Source organism: Thunnus thynnus, chromosome 6 (genome assembly GCF_963924715.1).
Source record: "Thunnus thynnus chromosome 6, fThuThy2.1, whole genome shotgun sequence".
Taxonomy (NCBI): Eukaryota; Metazoa; Chordata; class Actinopteri; order Scombriformes; family Scombridae; genus Thunnus; species Thunnus thynnus.
The window spans coordinates 7,090,356-7,106,443 of record NC_089522.1 but is presented as its reverse complement, the minus strand read 5'-3'; the positions used below and the strand labels follow the sequence as shown (position 1 = coordinate 7,106,443).

General features: G+C 38.2%; 1 protein-coding gene across 1 annotated transcript in view; it reads left to right on the top strand.

Annotated features, from left to right (window-relative positions):
- LOC137184089 (copine-9-like) overlaps positions 1-16,088 on the top strand; it is a 56,178-nt gene that overhangs the window by 25,360 nt on the left and 14,730 nt on the right. The window contains exons 3-11 of the mRNA XM_067591441.1: positions 292-355; positions 1,834-1,937; positions 3,734-3,838; positions 8,006-8,047; positions 8,332-8,407; positions 10,386-10,439; positions 10,735-10,796; positions 11,246-11,292; positions 13,195-13,376. Of these exons, the coding sequence (XP_067447542.1) occupies positions 292-355; positions 1,834-1,937; positions 3,734-3,838; positions 8,006-8,047; positions 8,332-8,407; positions 10,386-10,439; positions 10,735-10,796; positions 11,246-11,292; positions 13,195-13,376 (736 nt within the window). The remainder of the gene's footprint in view (positions 1-291; positions 356-1,833; positions 1,938-3,733; positions 3,839-8,005; positions 8,048-8,331; positions 8,408-10,385; positions 10,440-10,734; positions 10,797-11,245; positions 11,293-13,194; positions 13,377-16,088) is intronic.

The following is a 16,088-nucleotide window of genomic DNA, read 5'->3' as shown; positions in this document are numbered from 1 at the left end:
CAAGTCAAATGTGTCCTCTTTCTGATAGAATGTTTAAAAAGATGGATGTTTACTGTGTCCAAAAGGCACCCATTCTCAGAAATAACTTTCATGTTAGAAAGTAAGTGCAGGACTCTGTGAGCTTTTTCTTGTAAATATGACAATCTGCATGCTGGGCTCGCACCTATCACAATAACAACTTATAGCTATGAATGACATCTGCTTGGCAATTGTATTATTTATATAGTGCTACAATTATTGTCTTTCTCATTCTTTCTCTCTGTCTCTCGCTATCTCTCCTTTTGCTCTCAGTGGGATTCCAGGAAAGAAGTGTGGAGTCATTAACTTAACTGCAGAAGAGCTCAGTAACTGCAGGGTCAGTACACACACACAACCACACACACACACACACACACACACACACATACACACACACACACACACACACACACACACACACACACACAGAGAGACACACATACACACACACATCATAACTGTTGCTGGAATATTTTCATATTGTCTGCAGTTTTTATTTGCCCTGATGTTGTTGTTGTAATAGCTTGCAATCCTCACCCCACACAAACACTACTGTAAATACACCCACACACAGCCGTACACATTTCCAAATATGCAGAAAATATCTAATGATGGGCCAATCTTTCAAAAAAAGATCATGAAATGTGACAAATGTATAAATGTCTTACAATGTAAATCACTTCATCTGGACCTCTGCCTGCAATTATATTTGTTCAGCATGGATAAATGCTTGATTTTGTGTTACCAAGACCTCTCCCCAGTCCCCGAAATGTGTTTAAAATTAATTGTCAAGATGGTTGTCTTGCTATGAACTAAGTGAGTTTCTCTTCCAATTTTGCCATTCCCTTGTCACAATAATATATTAATACCAACCAAGCAGTCAGATACTAACAGAATTCCCTCTGTGAGTGTGGAGAAAAACGATGTCCCCGACTGGTAAAACACTCATTTTTTGGTCAGTGGTTAAGATTAGGTTAAGGGTTAGATTTAGGCAAGTAGTGGTTATGGTTAAGGTTAGTGTAAGTGTTAGTCTCCAGGAAATTAATATAAGTCTATGTAAATTATGTGAACAGGCTTATCTTGGTTGTGCTTACCATCATTATTCTGGGAGGTTTTGCCCCTGACAAGATCCAAATGCTCCTCAGAAATTTTGATAAGTATGTTTTTGTGTGTGTGTGTGTGTGTGTGTGTGTGTGTGTGTGTGTGTGTGTGTGTGCGTGTGCGTGTGCAGGGTGACAAACTCCTATCTGCCAATGACAAGCTTAGGTTTCCCATGATGGCCTACTACTGGAAGCAATGGCTAAAAGGCCTCATTAAGGACAATCTATTCATTCATCCATCCATATATCCTCTCTTGTCCCAAGCATCTCAAAACAGAAGCAGCAATAGCACAGCTCCTCATTAATGCTGAAACCATTCCATACATATGTATGAAGCCATTCACTGTGCCTCTCTGACTATATTACAGACAGCCCATAATAAAATCAGTTTCTCCCACTAATAAAGCGTGTTATTTAAATGAAACACTGGATTGCAATCAGTGTAATCTATGTATGCATTGCTTATTAAGCTGATCTGACTGCCGGTGTTTGGGATTCAGATCCACATTTACATCACTGTTATGCATGAGTTTTTACTCTGCCAATTACTTTGCATTCAGAGGGAGTCGTGGTTTCAAAATTGTTGTGCCCAAGTCCCACAAAAACCTGCGCTCTCATCACAAGATATTAGAAAACAAGTTGCTGACTTAGAAACTAAATTGCATCTGAATGATTATATTGATGTTCAACTAAAATTGCCTGTCTTGTCTCTCAGGACATTGCTACCATGCAGTTGTGTGCCAACAAGCTGGACAAAAAAGACTTTTTTGGCAAGTCAGACCCCTTCCTGGTTTTCTACCGGAGTAACGAGGATGGAACGTGAGTCTGAGAGTTCAGAGAGGACTCAAATGTTCACCCATGTCTTTTACCTTTTACCACCCACTGTTACTCCCATGGGACAGTAGCAATATGTAAAAACCTTATGGATTGTTAGAAGGGATGTGAACAAATACAAATACATTATTCAGATATGGATATATACTGCACTCTGAATAAATGCAACAGATTTTATGTTCCACAGGTGTTCTTTTTACCAAATCCCCTGATATTTAAGCCAAGGACCTTGTTAACATGAACGCAGATGGAAACAATGAGCTGAAGTTAGGGACTGTCTCAAAAGTGCATGCAAAATGCCAAGAGAGCTTTTCACATTTCACACTATTTTGTCCAAGGTTTTCTCATTTTTTTCATTGACACTTAAGGGGTTCACAATTTTTCAAGTGTGTCTTAAAACAACAGTCAGGTGTCCATATGAACCCTGGAAGAGGTTTTCCTCACTGTAATCATTCCTCCTGTTCATTCTGGCTATTAAAGATCCCCTTCAAATGTGCTTTCAATGTAAGTGATGGGGGCCAAAATGCACAGTGTGTCCAGGACTGTTGATTTTGGCCTTATCACTTACACTGTGAGTGCATTATGAAGGGATCTTCTAACGGTCAGTATGAACAGGAGGAATGATTACAGCAAGAAACATCTATTTCAATGTTCATTTGGGCACCTGACTATTGTTTTAAGACTGACTTGAAAAATTATGAACCCGTACTTTAAGACCAACTTTATTTTCTTCTGCACTTCCCTTCATTATTAACACAACCTCCAGTCTTCTTAGAAAATCATGAAATATGGATTTTCCTATTCATTAACAGCCACACAGCTTTTACTTAGACTCTGTTTACACTTATTTTTTATTTTTTAAATTAAATTTGGGTACATGGTTAAAATATTATGTGATAGATGTTATTTTGTATATTTCGTGGGCAGCTAAACTCATAAAGCTTAATTTTCAAAACAGTCCAGGTACAATGCACAGCAGAGTATACAACTGAACTGAAACCTTGGAAATATGGTGTCTCCCTACCTTCAGAGCAGTCTGGCATTCCAACATTTAAGACATCCATAAACACCTTATGTTCCAATCCCTAAAGAACAATTTGTGCATCATTTTGTCATAAAATGTAGCTAAGATCAGCATGTGTACATTCAAGAATTGCAGGGGATGGCTGTTGCCACAAGCCTTTTCTGGAACTTATCCACAAATGCCACCATCAGCTAATCACTGAACCCTCAGTAGATCCATTGGTGCTGCTCAACGGGAAGTTGCTGCAGCAGCTGTGGTCTCACTGGACAGTCCCTATGAGTGTAAGGTGGGATGTTTCTGAAAATCAGCCTGCAAACACTGTGCTGGATAAAGAAAAGTTTAGATAAGTATTTCATGAGCCTTTTGAGGATGAAAACTACATCAATGGAAATAATATCAAATTTCACAGTAGCTTTCATCTGATTTTCACTTGTATCCTATCCAAATCATATTTGTGTATGATCTTTTTTCTGAATCAAGTGGCACCACTCATTGAGGCTTTTTTCAAACATTAAGATTTTTACTTCCTTCAACTGCTCTGCCTTGGAGAGATGTTTGTCGCAATAATACTTCATCTGCAATTCTCTCATATCTCCCAGATATACTTAAGCAGATATAAAAAGACAACAACCTGCAAAGCATTTTGTAACATTGCAGAGGAAGCTGAAGTGATGTGGGATTATCTTCACAGGTACAACGTGAGCAATATGAATGTGCTCTCCCTTTAGTGGCCTTATGTCTGTTATTTTGCTGGCAGGTTCACCATCTGCCACAAGACAGAGGTGATCAAGAACACACTGAACCCAGTGTGGCAGCCCTTCACCATCCCTGTTAGAGCTCTCTGCAACGGCGACTATGACAGGTCAGGAAACATTTTGCACAACTCTATTATATATTCAAATGTGTGAGGTACTGAGATATTTAATTACTGAATAAAGATGTAGATGAAACAGCATAGTAAAAACCATGGGCCATTGATGGGACTGATTTTCACTGCTGTTTACATAAGCTACGTACTCTATATCCCTGTGTGCTCATAAAGCCTGCATGATTTCCTCTGATTAGTACTATGAAAAGTTACTAATATGACTATGTTACATATGTATGGATAGGGAGGACACTTGAGAACCAATAGAGAACAGGCAGACTCTGTAAGTGGATGACATCACCTGTTGCTGGGGCGGTCAGAATAATGCCAGCAGTCGGTCATGGTGTCCCAGGGACCAGCACTGGTGTTATTGAGACTGACTCAGTTTTCACACAGCACTCGGTTATATATTCAAAATCAAGTTGAACTGTGCTGAGAAGATGTGATAGCCATTTGCTGCCACGTGCACAGTGCATAAGGTAAAGCATACAGTGCCATTCTTGCAGTTCTTTCCTTGCAGTATTTGTCCTTGTAAGAGTACAAAACATGTGGTATTATACCCCAAAGTGTTTCATACCTTAAGGATTAGGCTGACATTATTCTAGATTTCTCTGATTGTCAGCTAATCCCAAATCATTCCTACCAAAAGGTATATCTTTCTAAATGGATTACAAATTCAGTTTTTAAAAGGGGCAGAGCTGAGCACTGTAGTTTTTAGCAAACATTACACAAAAAGGAGTGAATAGTGCATTTGTTGGGGATTATTTACAGCTACGGATTACACATTTGGTCTGTAGTACATTTGCATTTGGTGCTGTATTTACATTAATGTGTTTTTAATAGGTTGGACAACAATGGAGCTCTATGGCACAGAGGAATAATATATCAGGCTTTGGCAACAGAAACAACACACATTAATAGCTACTTACAATGGAAAGTAGGATCATTTCATTGTTTTCTTCTTTTCATGTGATTTGTTGACAAGACAGAAATAAATTGTAAACAGAAACATGAAATAATGATTTATTATCATTATTATTAGTAGAAGTGCAGGTAGCATGAGTAGAACTATTATTATTGGGAGGGTTGTCAACTTTGGGTACCTGGCTGGAGTGAGATTTTGATACCATGGGCTTAATCACTCACATGCACACTTAATCACGTGCACATATTTAGACTCAATTCACCATCAGGGTTTAAAACAGTATGCAGCTTACACATGTGGCGGGAGCCAGAGCTTAGGTCTAAGATTTAAGGATATAGCCTGACTACGCCACCCCTGGACTCCCAGCCAGGGAATTACTCAAAAAACCCATAGATGCCATAGATAGACATGAGTCTACAAATGGCATACTAGCCCTTATACACACATTGCACTTACACACTAGGGATGTGCAGAGAGCCCAGTATTTGCATTTGTATCTGTATTTGTTGAGGCAGCAAAATTATTTGTATTTGTATTCAAATAATAGTGGAAAGAGGCTTAAAAATCCTGTTTTTGTATTTATTACGCTATTAATTTTAGAAAATTAAAGTGTTACAATTAGTGTTCATGAATAAACTACCTTACGAAGGAGGTTCCCACACCAGGTCTCGAATTGGAGTCTCCCAGATCATAGACGACTGCGTTGACTACTGAGCTAAAACTTTACTCATGGACTCATTGCAGTCAGACCTCTGATTATTTATACACCCATAACACAGAGACATCACACCATGTAACATGTAGTAGAACTTCAAAGGTGATTCTTGCTTTACATTTCTCATTTATTGCCTATTTTTTACAACCTAACTTTGTGGAAAGGAGATGGGGAATAACAGGTTATGGAGAGTTACTTGGGACTTACCCCTGATGATTAACATGTTTTTTTTTTTCTTCTCAAAAACAAATAATTTTTAAAATACTTGTATCAAACAAATATTCTTATAAAACCCACTATTTGTGCTTTGCCGATTAATGTTTTTGTATTCGAGCACACCCCTATTACACACATCCCGATGCAACACGCTAAATCTTCATTCATTATCTCCATCATAAATTGCATGCAAAACCATTACAGGGTATGTCTAAAAATTCATTATACACATATACGAAAAAAGGCAAGTAGCCATGTTGCAAGCAGCCATTTCACCAGCTGGATGATCACAGAGTGCCAGGTGAGGTGATGTGAAGGTATAGGGAATATAAGGTATTGAGACAATGTATTGCAATGCGTAGGGTATAAGAAACTATGGTTCTTTTGTTGTTGCTGTTTTCAGAAACAGAAACTAAAAGAATGAAAACAGAATATTGATTTGATTTTCACTTCAAAATCCACAAACGAAAAGGCATTTTTCATCTTCCTGGTCAGAAATGGCAGATACAACATTTATGAAGGACTAGATTGTTCTTTGTAAAATTAAAAAATAAAATAAAATAAAATTGTTAACAAATCTACTCAGGAATACGAAGGTGTACTTGTTCCACACAGGAAGGTGGATTAGTAAAATGGTCTTTGAATATATTTTCTATCAACAATTCAGTGTAGTTACTTCTGTTTTTACTGAAATAAACAGCTTCTCTCTCTCTCTCAACACCTTTGTGGTGCACTTACTTTTTAACTGTTTTGTTATTCTTATTATTCATACTCTATAAGAATAATGATGAATAAAATCGAAAACAAGTGTTTTATAAATGTTGTAACTGCCATTTCTGACCATGAAAACTATATATGTTTTTCATGTTGGTGCCCTCCAGCATGGCAAATTGATTATCATTTCTACCAGGGCATTTGTAGCAGCATGGTTCAATCTGATTACCTTTGATGCACATAACGGACGACAGCGTCCCACCTAGTGCAAGTCTTTATTTAACAAGCACCCTGGGTTCATTAATTAATTAATCCGTGATTGATAGCTGTTCATGCCAGGTTAGTTGGAGTGTGGCTGGCTCGTTTGAATGCCGTCTGGGCTCCTGGCTGTGAACTTGAGCAGTTGTCCAACACAGAGATAAGCATAAGTCAGAGAGTAATTTAAGATGCAGTTCTATGGAAACACCCAAATGAAACACTGTTTTCGAATGCCAGAAAGACTTTGACCATACGTTTGCCTGTTCATCTCTGTTGCTTTTGCAGTGTTTTGGAGTGAGAAATGTTTGGGCAGTGTGAGAGCTTGAGACTGAAGGTGAAAGCACGTGTCACATGCCAGAAGCGTGAAAGTTAGATAGTGTGGGGTTTTATGAATCTACTTCTTGAATGTAAATTACAGAAAGAATTGGAATTCCTGGTAACATTTCGTCAGAGTCTGAGCTGAACAAACACGGCCGATACATACGTTGCTAGCTAGCTTAGCGGTACAGTTGGTATATTGGCTGTGTAGGGCTAATAAACAGACTGCAGTCAAACTCGTGTGAATAAAGCAATAAAAAAAATCACTTTACTTTCAGTCTGAACCCACAGTTTCACTGTGGATGTGTCAATGCTTATTAGCTAGCAAAGTACCTTACTCGTTAGCAAACATTGTAATAAGCAACTTACAACGTTCTCCAACAACTGTGACTTTGTGCTAGCTGTATTTTGTTTTTTTTTGTTCTTCCCCCACAGCAGGTAAAGATTAAACTGCCTGACCAACCACTGCATTAGCTTTTCGTTGTCAGTTATTTAGCAAACAACTGGTCAGACTTCAGGCAAATTTAGCAATTTCAAAACTCTCCTTTTTCATGTTGGTGGTCAGTTTCGCTTTGCCATGCTGACTAAAAATAGAAATAAATAGCTAACTAAATAGAAAATGAACAATTAAACAAAATGTAGCATTTAACACAGCACAACAACATACACTATATCTGGCCCTTTGCATATGGCTGGAAGTACGTATATAATCCAAAACAAAAAGTTTTATTCATTTTTCTCTTCTAGATGTGAAAATGATAATGTTCACTTGCTGGAAACTACTCTTGAGCATGTATGGGCCTTGTGATTCAGAGTTCCCATAACGACCTGTTCCTACTGCGCCAATAATCCTCTTCAGCATGACACTATTGAATCAGTGAATTGCTCTGTTGCCAGTGTGATGGAGTAAAAAGAGTTTTTTTTCTAATTAAATGGAACTTCAAGTTCTCATTTTATTGACTGGGGACTATCTGGTAAATAGCAGATCTTCAGAAATATTCTCTGTCTATTTCAGGACTGTGAAGGTAGATGTGTATGACTGGGATCGAGATGGAAGGTAAAAGCATCCATGGATAACCACTCACTACAACCTCTATAATTCACATTGATGTCTCTTAAATGTCAGAAGGAAATGAAATGCCTTATGTATATTATGTGGGTGAAAATTTGAAGAGTGTGCCACAATATTTCTTATGCAGCAAGGGGAGAGATCAGGTAGAGACTGACAGAAACAAAGGTAGAGAAATAGATGTGAATAGAGGCAAAGATATAACAATTTAACGCAGATTATAAAATCTGTGTGCATGCTTGCCTGTCTGTGTGGGTGTTGTTTGTCTGCAGCCATGACTTCATTGGCGAGTTCACCACCAGCTACAGAGAGCTGTCTCGGGGGCAGAACCAGTTCAATGTCTATGAGGTGAGACACAACATGCAGGTGGTTTGTTTTCATCGTTTTTTTCATATGAGGACCTAGCAACTGCAATTTAAGTGATTTTGATATTTTAACTTGAGCTGGCTTGCTCTCTTGCTGTCTATATATGATAATAACAGGTCCCCTCAGATGAATGGATTAATTAACAAATAGGTATAGCTGTATAAAATCACAGGAATGAAAGTCCTGTAGGCTGCTGTTCAGTTTTCACAATTTTGTTGCTAATTTGTTATTTATGTATTTTGTTGTTATGACGCAGGATAAATTGAAATGTTGAATTAGACTGAATGAAATAGAAGACTAATATAAGACAAACCTGTGGAGTCTTTCCGGGTCAAATGCTGAAAACTGGCCTATTTGAATGGAAGTCAGCTTGACTAAAATTTTGAATCTCCTCACTTTTCATGTAAGGAAATATAAACTATAATAATAATGTAGCTATTGTGCATACTTTTCAGTTTTTAAGAGGATAAAACCACTTTTGGATATAGTCATGGAAACAGTTTTTTAGCATTAACTCTTTGGGTTGTCATTCACCATGGCAGCGGGAAGTCATGGTAGCTATGACATCTGACAGTCAGAGTTGCTAAAACACACACAGTCAACATCTGAGGTGCCCTACTGACTGAGAGTGTCACATTTTCCCCCTTTTACAAGAAGCTCACATAGCTTTGGCTACCAACAGTTTTGAGTTATTTAAGCCTTAAATTTGTATTCAACACAGAAAGTGGAAGCTTTCAAGTTAGGCTAACTAGCTTTCACCTGGAGCCTAGCTTGGCAATGACAGCACTGATTCCCACCAGAACTTAGTCTTCGTTCATGTTATTTAAAGGATTGCACCAATCAAATTACAGTATCGAAAGTGTCAGTCAGAACCAAAAATCTGCAGTCATTGCATAAAAATATGTAATACTGACATTTCTTAATTTTGATATTGATATTTGATATTGACATTTGATATTTTTATCAAATGAATACACAAGTCAAAAAAATCATTTTTATTTCAGTATTTTTAAAGCTGCACTTTTATATTTTACAAGAAACTGTTCAAATAACATGTTATGACAAAGTCTTTATTGTTATTTAATACACTTTTTTGATCCCCCATTTATTGTTGCCACTACAAAAAAACCTCTTCTTCAAATCTTTTGAAGAACCCCACAGTAGATATATATTTTTTTGCTGGCAACGTACAGAAACAAAGAAATATTTGAATATCTGCTGTATAATGTGGAGCTTTCAGTGCAAAAATATAATATCATACAATAGAAAAGAGGGAAAGTAAGAATATAATATAATATATTATGAGTAAATTTACTGACAAGAACTAATTTGTTGTGCTGAAAAAATTGCCAAAAACACATATCAACCATTATTACCACTATTTAACTTCTGAAAAGCTTATTTCATTAATGCCCTTAACTTGTTACAGCAGCTTGCTCCAAGGAAAATAAATTCATAATACTACTGCAGAATGATGAATAAAGAAATCATAAACTCAATAATCATCTGTTCTGAAAGAGAAGAGAAAGTTTATTTGCAATGAGAATGTATGGGCGAATGGATGGATGGATATATAGATGGTTTAATGAATAGATTCAAGATTCAAAACTTAATTTGCCATTTGCTCAGGTACAGGTGCACAAGGGAATTGGAAGTCTTGTGCAGATCTCTCAGTCAAGTAATAAAAAATACAATAAAGATATGCACATAATAATAAATAAAAATAAAAATAGTTTGATATAAGAATAGTTTAATCTCCACACCTCAAAGTCCATTTTTATCTTCTCTGCTCTCAAAATACACACAGTTAAATATAATATCAGTTTCAATTCATGGGCTGCCAGTATTATCAGGAATCTGTTGAATTATTCATACTCATTATTAAACATCATTCCAGGGTATGAAGTGGTTTTACAAGTAGCCTCTCAATCACTAACTTACTTTTTCCCATCATTGGCAGGTTTTAAATCCCAAGAAGAAAGGCAAAAAGAAGAAATACATCAATTCTGGGACTGTGAGTACATCCACCTCTCCCATATCTGGCTGTCTTTTCTGCTGTATTGGTATTTTATGTTATCTTATATATTTATATAGATATCATCACCTCTTACATCTGCCTCTCTCTCACTGGCTCTCTTGCTGTCTGGCCACCTGTTTGTCTCTTTGCCTTCCTGTCTACCTGGCCCTGGTCCCTTTTCCACCCCCCTTCTCTGTTTATCACTTTGTATGTATGTGTGTGTGTGTGTGTGTGTGTGTGTGTGTGTGTGTGTGTGTGTGTGTGTGTGTGTGTGTGTGTGTGTGTGCGCTAGGTAACTCTGCTGTCCTTCAAAGTGGAGTCCGAGTACACCTTTGTGGATTTCATCCGAGGAGGGTGAGTGGAATAATAATTAGCCTGCTGCACAGTGAGTGTCAGTAGCGACCATTTTGGTTGTTTGTGTCTTTGTGCGTATATGTGTGTGTGTGTGTGTGAAGTTATCTGAAGATACTAGATTGAATTTCCCCGAAAGCTCTTTTGTGAGCATCACACTGAAAGTTTGAGGGAAGTTTGCATTGGAAAATCTAATTCCTAATTTATTCAGTTCATTCACATTTTAATTACTGGTTGCATTTGTTTTACCAAATTAGACCTTCAAGATGGTGAAGGTAATATCATCCCGCCATACTAATTAGCCAGTGAACCAGTAAACTGATTAAATTGCTGTTCATTGTGTTGGTGTGTGTGTCTTGGGAGATACAGAGTGTATGATGCATACTGAAGTGTGTGATGCTCTTTGTTGTTTCTTCCTTTCTCCTCTTTGTTTCATATTTCCTATGCAACAGAACACAGCTGAACTTTACAGTGGCTATAGACTTTACAGCATCCAATGGTAAGTCGCTTACTGACATGAAGCTAGAGCTAGGAGATGGTTAACTTAGCATAAAGACCGGAGGCAGGACGAAACAGCTAGCCTGGCTCTGTTCAAAGCTTAAAGAGCCTAGCAGGTGTAAAGCTAACTTATTAACATGTTATATCCAGTGCTTAATTTGTTAGTCAGGAGGCCCAGAACACAGACGTGGTGCTGTTCCAGCGGATCAGGGGGGAGAGAAAAAGTCACAGAAAGCATAAAAAAATCCACAGTGCCTTGAGCACCAATCAAATAGGTGCCAGTCCTAGTCGGTCCCAATCTAGGAGGTCAACGGCACAAATTAAGCCCTGGTTATGTCATTTGTTTAACCCATACAAATCTTGTTTTTTATTGGGGGTTACATGGTCGATTTTTTTTTTTTTGATCAAACACAGTGATCTTCTTATCTTGTCCTCCCCATGAGGTTGCCAGGCAACCAGCGGAGACAATCAAGATAGAACATGTTAATTATTTAACTTTAGAGGTGCTGATAGGTTGTTTTTTTGTTTGTTAGTTTTTTACCTTTGCACAAAACCAGGCTAGCTGTTTCCCTCTGCTTCCAGTCTTTATGCTAAGCTAAGTGTTTTCTGGCTCTATCTCCATATTTACTATACTGTACAGACATAAGATCAAATCTTCTCATGTAACTCTTGGCAAGAAAGCAAAGAAAAATGTATTTCCTAAAATGTCAAACTATTCCTTTCAAATGGATGTTTTGTTTCCAATAAAAATGATTAGTTCCAATGTCACTGAAGGAAGCAATTCTGTTCAATATTGTTGCGATGTTGGAGTCATACATTAAGAAACACAACCAGCTTTTGTTGCTCAAGAGATGAGGACCTCCAACATGACAGCCAGAGCGTGATTCCAAAACTGTTTGTTGCTATCTGACCTCTTTTTGGTACACCTGCTACAAGATATCACACTGCACCTTCACTCCACTTTGCTAGTGAGCAAAGATGTACTTATAACTCTAAAACGATTAAACGATTAAAATGCCACAACCTAAGTTTTATGTTTTCATACACTACAGACAGGAAGGAGTTTATTATTAAATTATAACAATTCAATGTCAAAGGCATTTGCCTCTTTTCATCTCTGTAATGTAACATGACTTTCCTTCATTTTTCATGGCAGATGCACTTTTGCTTGTGATGGTGGGCACACCGCTGTCTTGAATAGATTGTTACATTTAGCCTCTTATTTTCACATAGTGGAAAGTTCAACCAACCGTGGAAGGTGCACAGGGTGTGGTGAATGTGTTTGGTATTTTCATGGCCAGAGGCGCGTGGTGCACCTGCGGCGCATTTGGAAGTGAGATGGGATTAGGAGGAATACATTATCAGTAGGTGTGTTAGGAGCAGGCATCTATCCTGTCTAATCAAATCATCCTCCTCCTTTCATCCCATTTAAAAGCATAGCACTTGTTTCATAATGGAAGAGAGAGTCCAGACCTGCACAGCCCAGGGGAAGAAGTCAGAGTTGGAATTCATGTTCACATGTGTGCAATAATTTCACCACTTAAAATATTGAGGCAACTGTGTAATACATTTACATAATTTCATAAACTGATAACTCACCATAATAATCCTGTTTATAAATTGTTTCTTTGATTTTCCAGAGATAGAAAAAAGTATCTCATTTGATTATTCTACCCTTAGTTCATCAGACCCAAAGCCTGTCTCTGTTACATTTAAAATGTTAAATGCTACTTTTGGGAAACCTGTTGGAAAGAAGGCGACGTATTTTGTTGGCATCAATCATCCTCTGTTTTCCACTTGTGCGCACTGTTGCTTGTATTTTGCAGGTGAAAAACTGGCAGAGAGAAGGAAGGAGACATATCATCCTTCACTTCATTGTGTTGTGTGTGTGTCTTCCTCCAAGGTAACCCATCTCAGCCCACCTCTCTCCACTATATGAGTCCCTACCAGATGAATGCATATGCCATGGCCTTGAAAGCAGTGGGTGAGATTATCCAGGACTACGACAGTGACAAGCTCTTCCCTGCCTACGGCTTTGGAGCTAAGCTGCCCCCTGATGGCAAAATCTCCCACGCATTCCCACTGGTAAGACACACATGCGAATGCACACACAAACATATGGAGTCACACATACAACACACACACACACACACACACACACACCTACAGTTCACCCATAGCAGGGTGTTTGGACCAGGAGTTGTCGCTGCGACAACAGCTGGTTGCACAAGTTGAGAAGCCGGCTCATCTGCCTGCCAGCAGGAATCTCCCAGCACCCCCTCCACTTCCTCCTTGCGTCCTCCTGAGGGATGAGTGCAAACAGTCAGAAAACACTGGATGCAAAACTGTAGTCAAGCTAACTCTGTCCTAGTGTTATAAAATTGGTATTACATTTGTATCATTTTATCCATCCATTTGGGTTAAATGTAACCACCTTTTACAATGCAGACAGCTTAACCCTCCACTTGTCCTAAGGGTAATAAATTTCAGTTCAGTTAGAGTTCAACAGCAGAGAAACCCGCTGAATACTTATGTTTCAGCATGAAATCTGATTCGTTGTTAAGTACCATGTACGAGTGGTTTAAGAGAATTTGTGGCATTCACCAATTTTCGGTACAAACAAAATTCAGAAGGATACCTAGTATGAGTCATGAAGTATCTCTTACATACATACACACTAAGATAGTTTGCCTTTCTTCACAGGGATAATAAAAAAACAACACTCATTTCACCAGAAATAATAATGTTGTAATCTGATTTTTTTAGTTTAAATATGATACAGAAATGAACTAAGATAAAATATATAACTCTACTACTATATAAGACAAGCTTTGTACAGTGGAGCAGAGCAGGTGGACCCGAATGCAGGACGCAGCAGCCTGAATGAACTCAAGAATATCTCTTTTTAATAAAGACTCAGGTGTGCAGGCATAACAAAACAGAATAGGTAGAGCAGAACAGAATAAACAGAGAAAACTGAACAAACTGATCAAAGGATCCAACAAAACTGAACTGAAACACAGGACTAAAATACTAACTAAAGGGGTGAGGTGCAGGTGGGGAGATGGGCAGAGAAACTCAAGTGAGGGGAATGAGGAGATGAAACAGGAGAATGGGAAAGAAGCTGATAGACTGGGGAAAACACTGGGAAAAGGGCAGGACTAACGAGGCTGATGCAGGGCAGGTGTGGAGGAAAAGGCAGAACAGACACAGGAAGAAAAACCCAGAGCAGCAGAAAACCAAGAAACCAGAAAACACAATCCTCTTAATAATCAACCGACATACATAAATACGTCTAAGAATATACATGAATATAACCTAAATAAAAAGGTACACTATAACCTGCAAACTCTCTTGTTGACAATTTAATGATGCAGTTCAAACATAGCACACAGAGGCTGTAAATGCAAATTACTCAAATCTACAGGAACAAATGTTAAACTCTTAGTCACATTACACCACTAGTGTGAAAGCAAACTCCAATGTCCTGTACAAGGGCCTTCTCCCACTCAGTCCAGTATAACAATCAGGGAAAAAGTCTGAGGGAATTTGCTGGACTGGTGGACAATTACAACAAAGGAATATAGAGCCAGACTGGGACAGAACCATGACAAGCTTAATGAAAAAATAATATTCTGTTCATTATAGACTATCATCATCATGGTTTGTCAGTTCTTTTTGTGTAATCACCTGCTGTAGGCTATAATATTCCCTCCTCTAATATGTGTGTGTCTGTCAAATCTCTCTCATAATAGAATAATAGTCGTGGGCCGCTTTGCTTTAGAAAGATGTTTATTAGTGTCTGACTTCATGTCAAACCATTACATCTTTATTTCTGTCAAAGTATGTTGCTGCTCCTCTGACACATGTTGTTGGCAGTTGATATTTTCCAATTGTCCAATTCTGTCAGCTCCTTTAATATGACTACTGACACTGATAGATTTTGGAATTTACTCATTTACTCGCCTGTTGGTCACCAATTGGTCGGTGTGCACATAGTGTGTGTAATAGTGTATGGGTGCAGGACAAAAAGTAGCAACAAAGGAAAAAGAGGGGCTGATGAAGACCTTGCAGGTCGAAAAGTTGCATTTGTAAAAAATTTTAAACCTGGGAGCTTGTAAATTTCAGTGTGTGGACAGCCTCTCTTTTTTCAAGTGACCAGCATTGCCATGGAGACCCAAACTCCAACAAGTGGAAATAAGAATATACCCAGAAAATGTCATAAGATATTGCTCCTACTTTAGGTCGACTTTGAGTTATTTTTTACAGTTTATTACCTGTGTTGAGCACATATATCACATGGTGTGTCAGATAATGGTAAATTGAATACAGTAGATAAAATATTATAACCACATTTAATGCATCCATATCAACAACAGACTGAACTGGAAGACCAACACCGAAGTTGTATATAAGAAGCAGGTAAGCAGATTATTTCCTACGGAAACTGAGATCCTTCAACGTGTGCAGCAAGATGTTGGAAATCTTCTACCAGTCTGTTGTGGCAAGTTCACTGTACTTTGCTGTAGACTTAATAAACTGATTGAGAAAGCCAGATCTGTAATTGGCTGCAAACCAGACACCATTGAAGTTGTGGTGGAGAGGAGGACACTGAACAAACTTGTTATCCATTATGGATAATCCTTACCACTCTCTCCACCACCTACTGGAGCACTTTCTCTAACAGACTGGTTCAGCTTCGCTGTCACAAGGACCGATACAGGAAATCTTTCCTGCCCAAAGCAATAACGCTCTACAACACTTCACTTCTGTCTAACGGAGAATCCTCAGAACTCT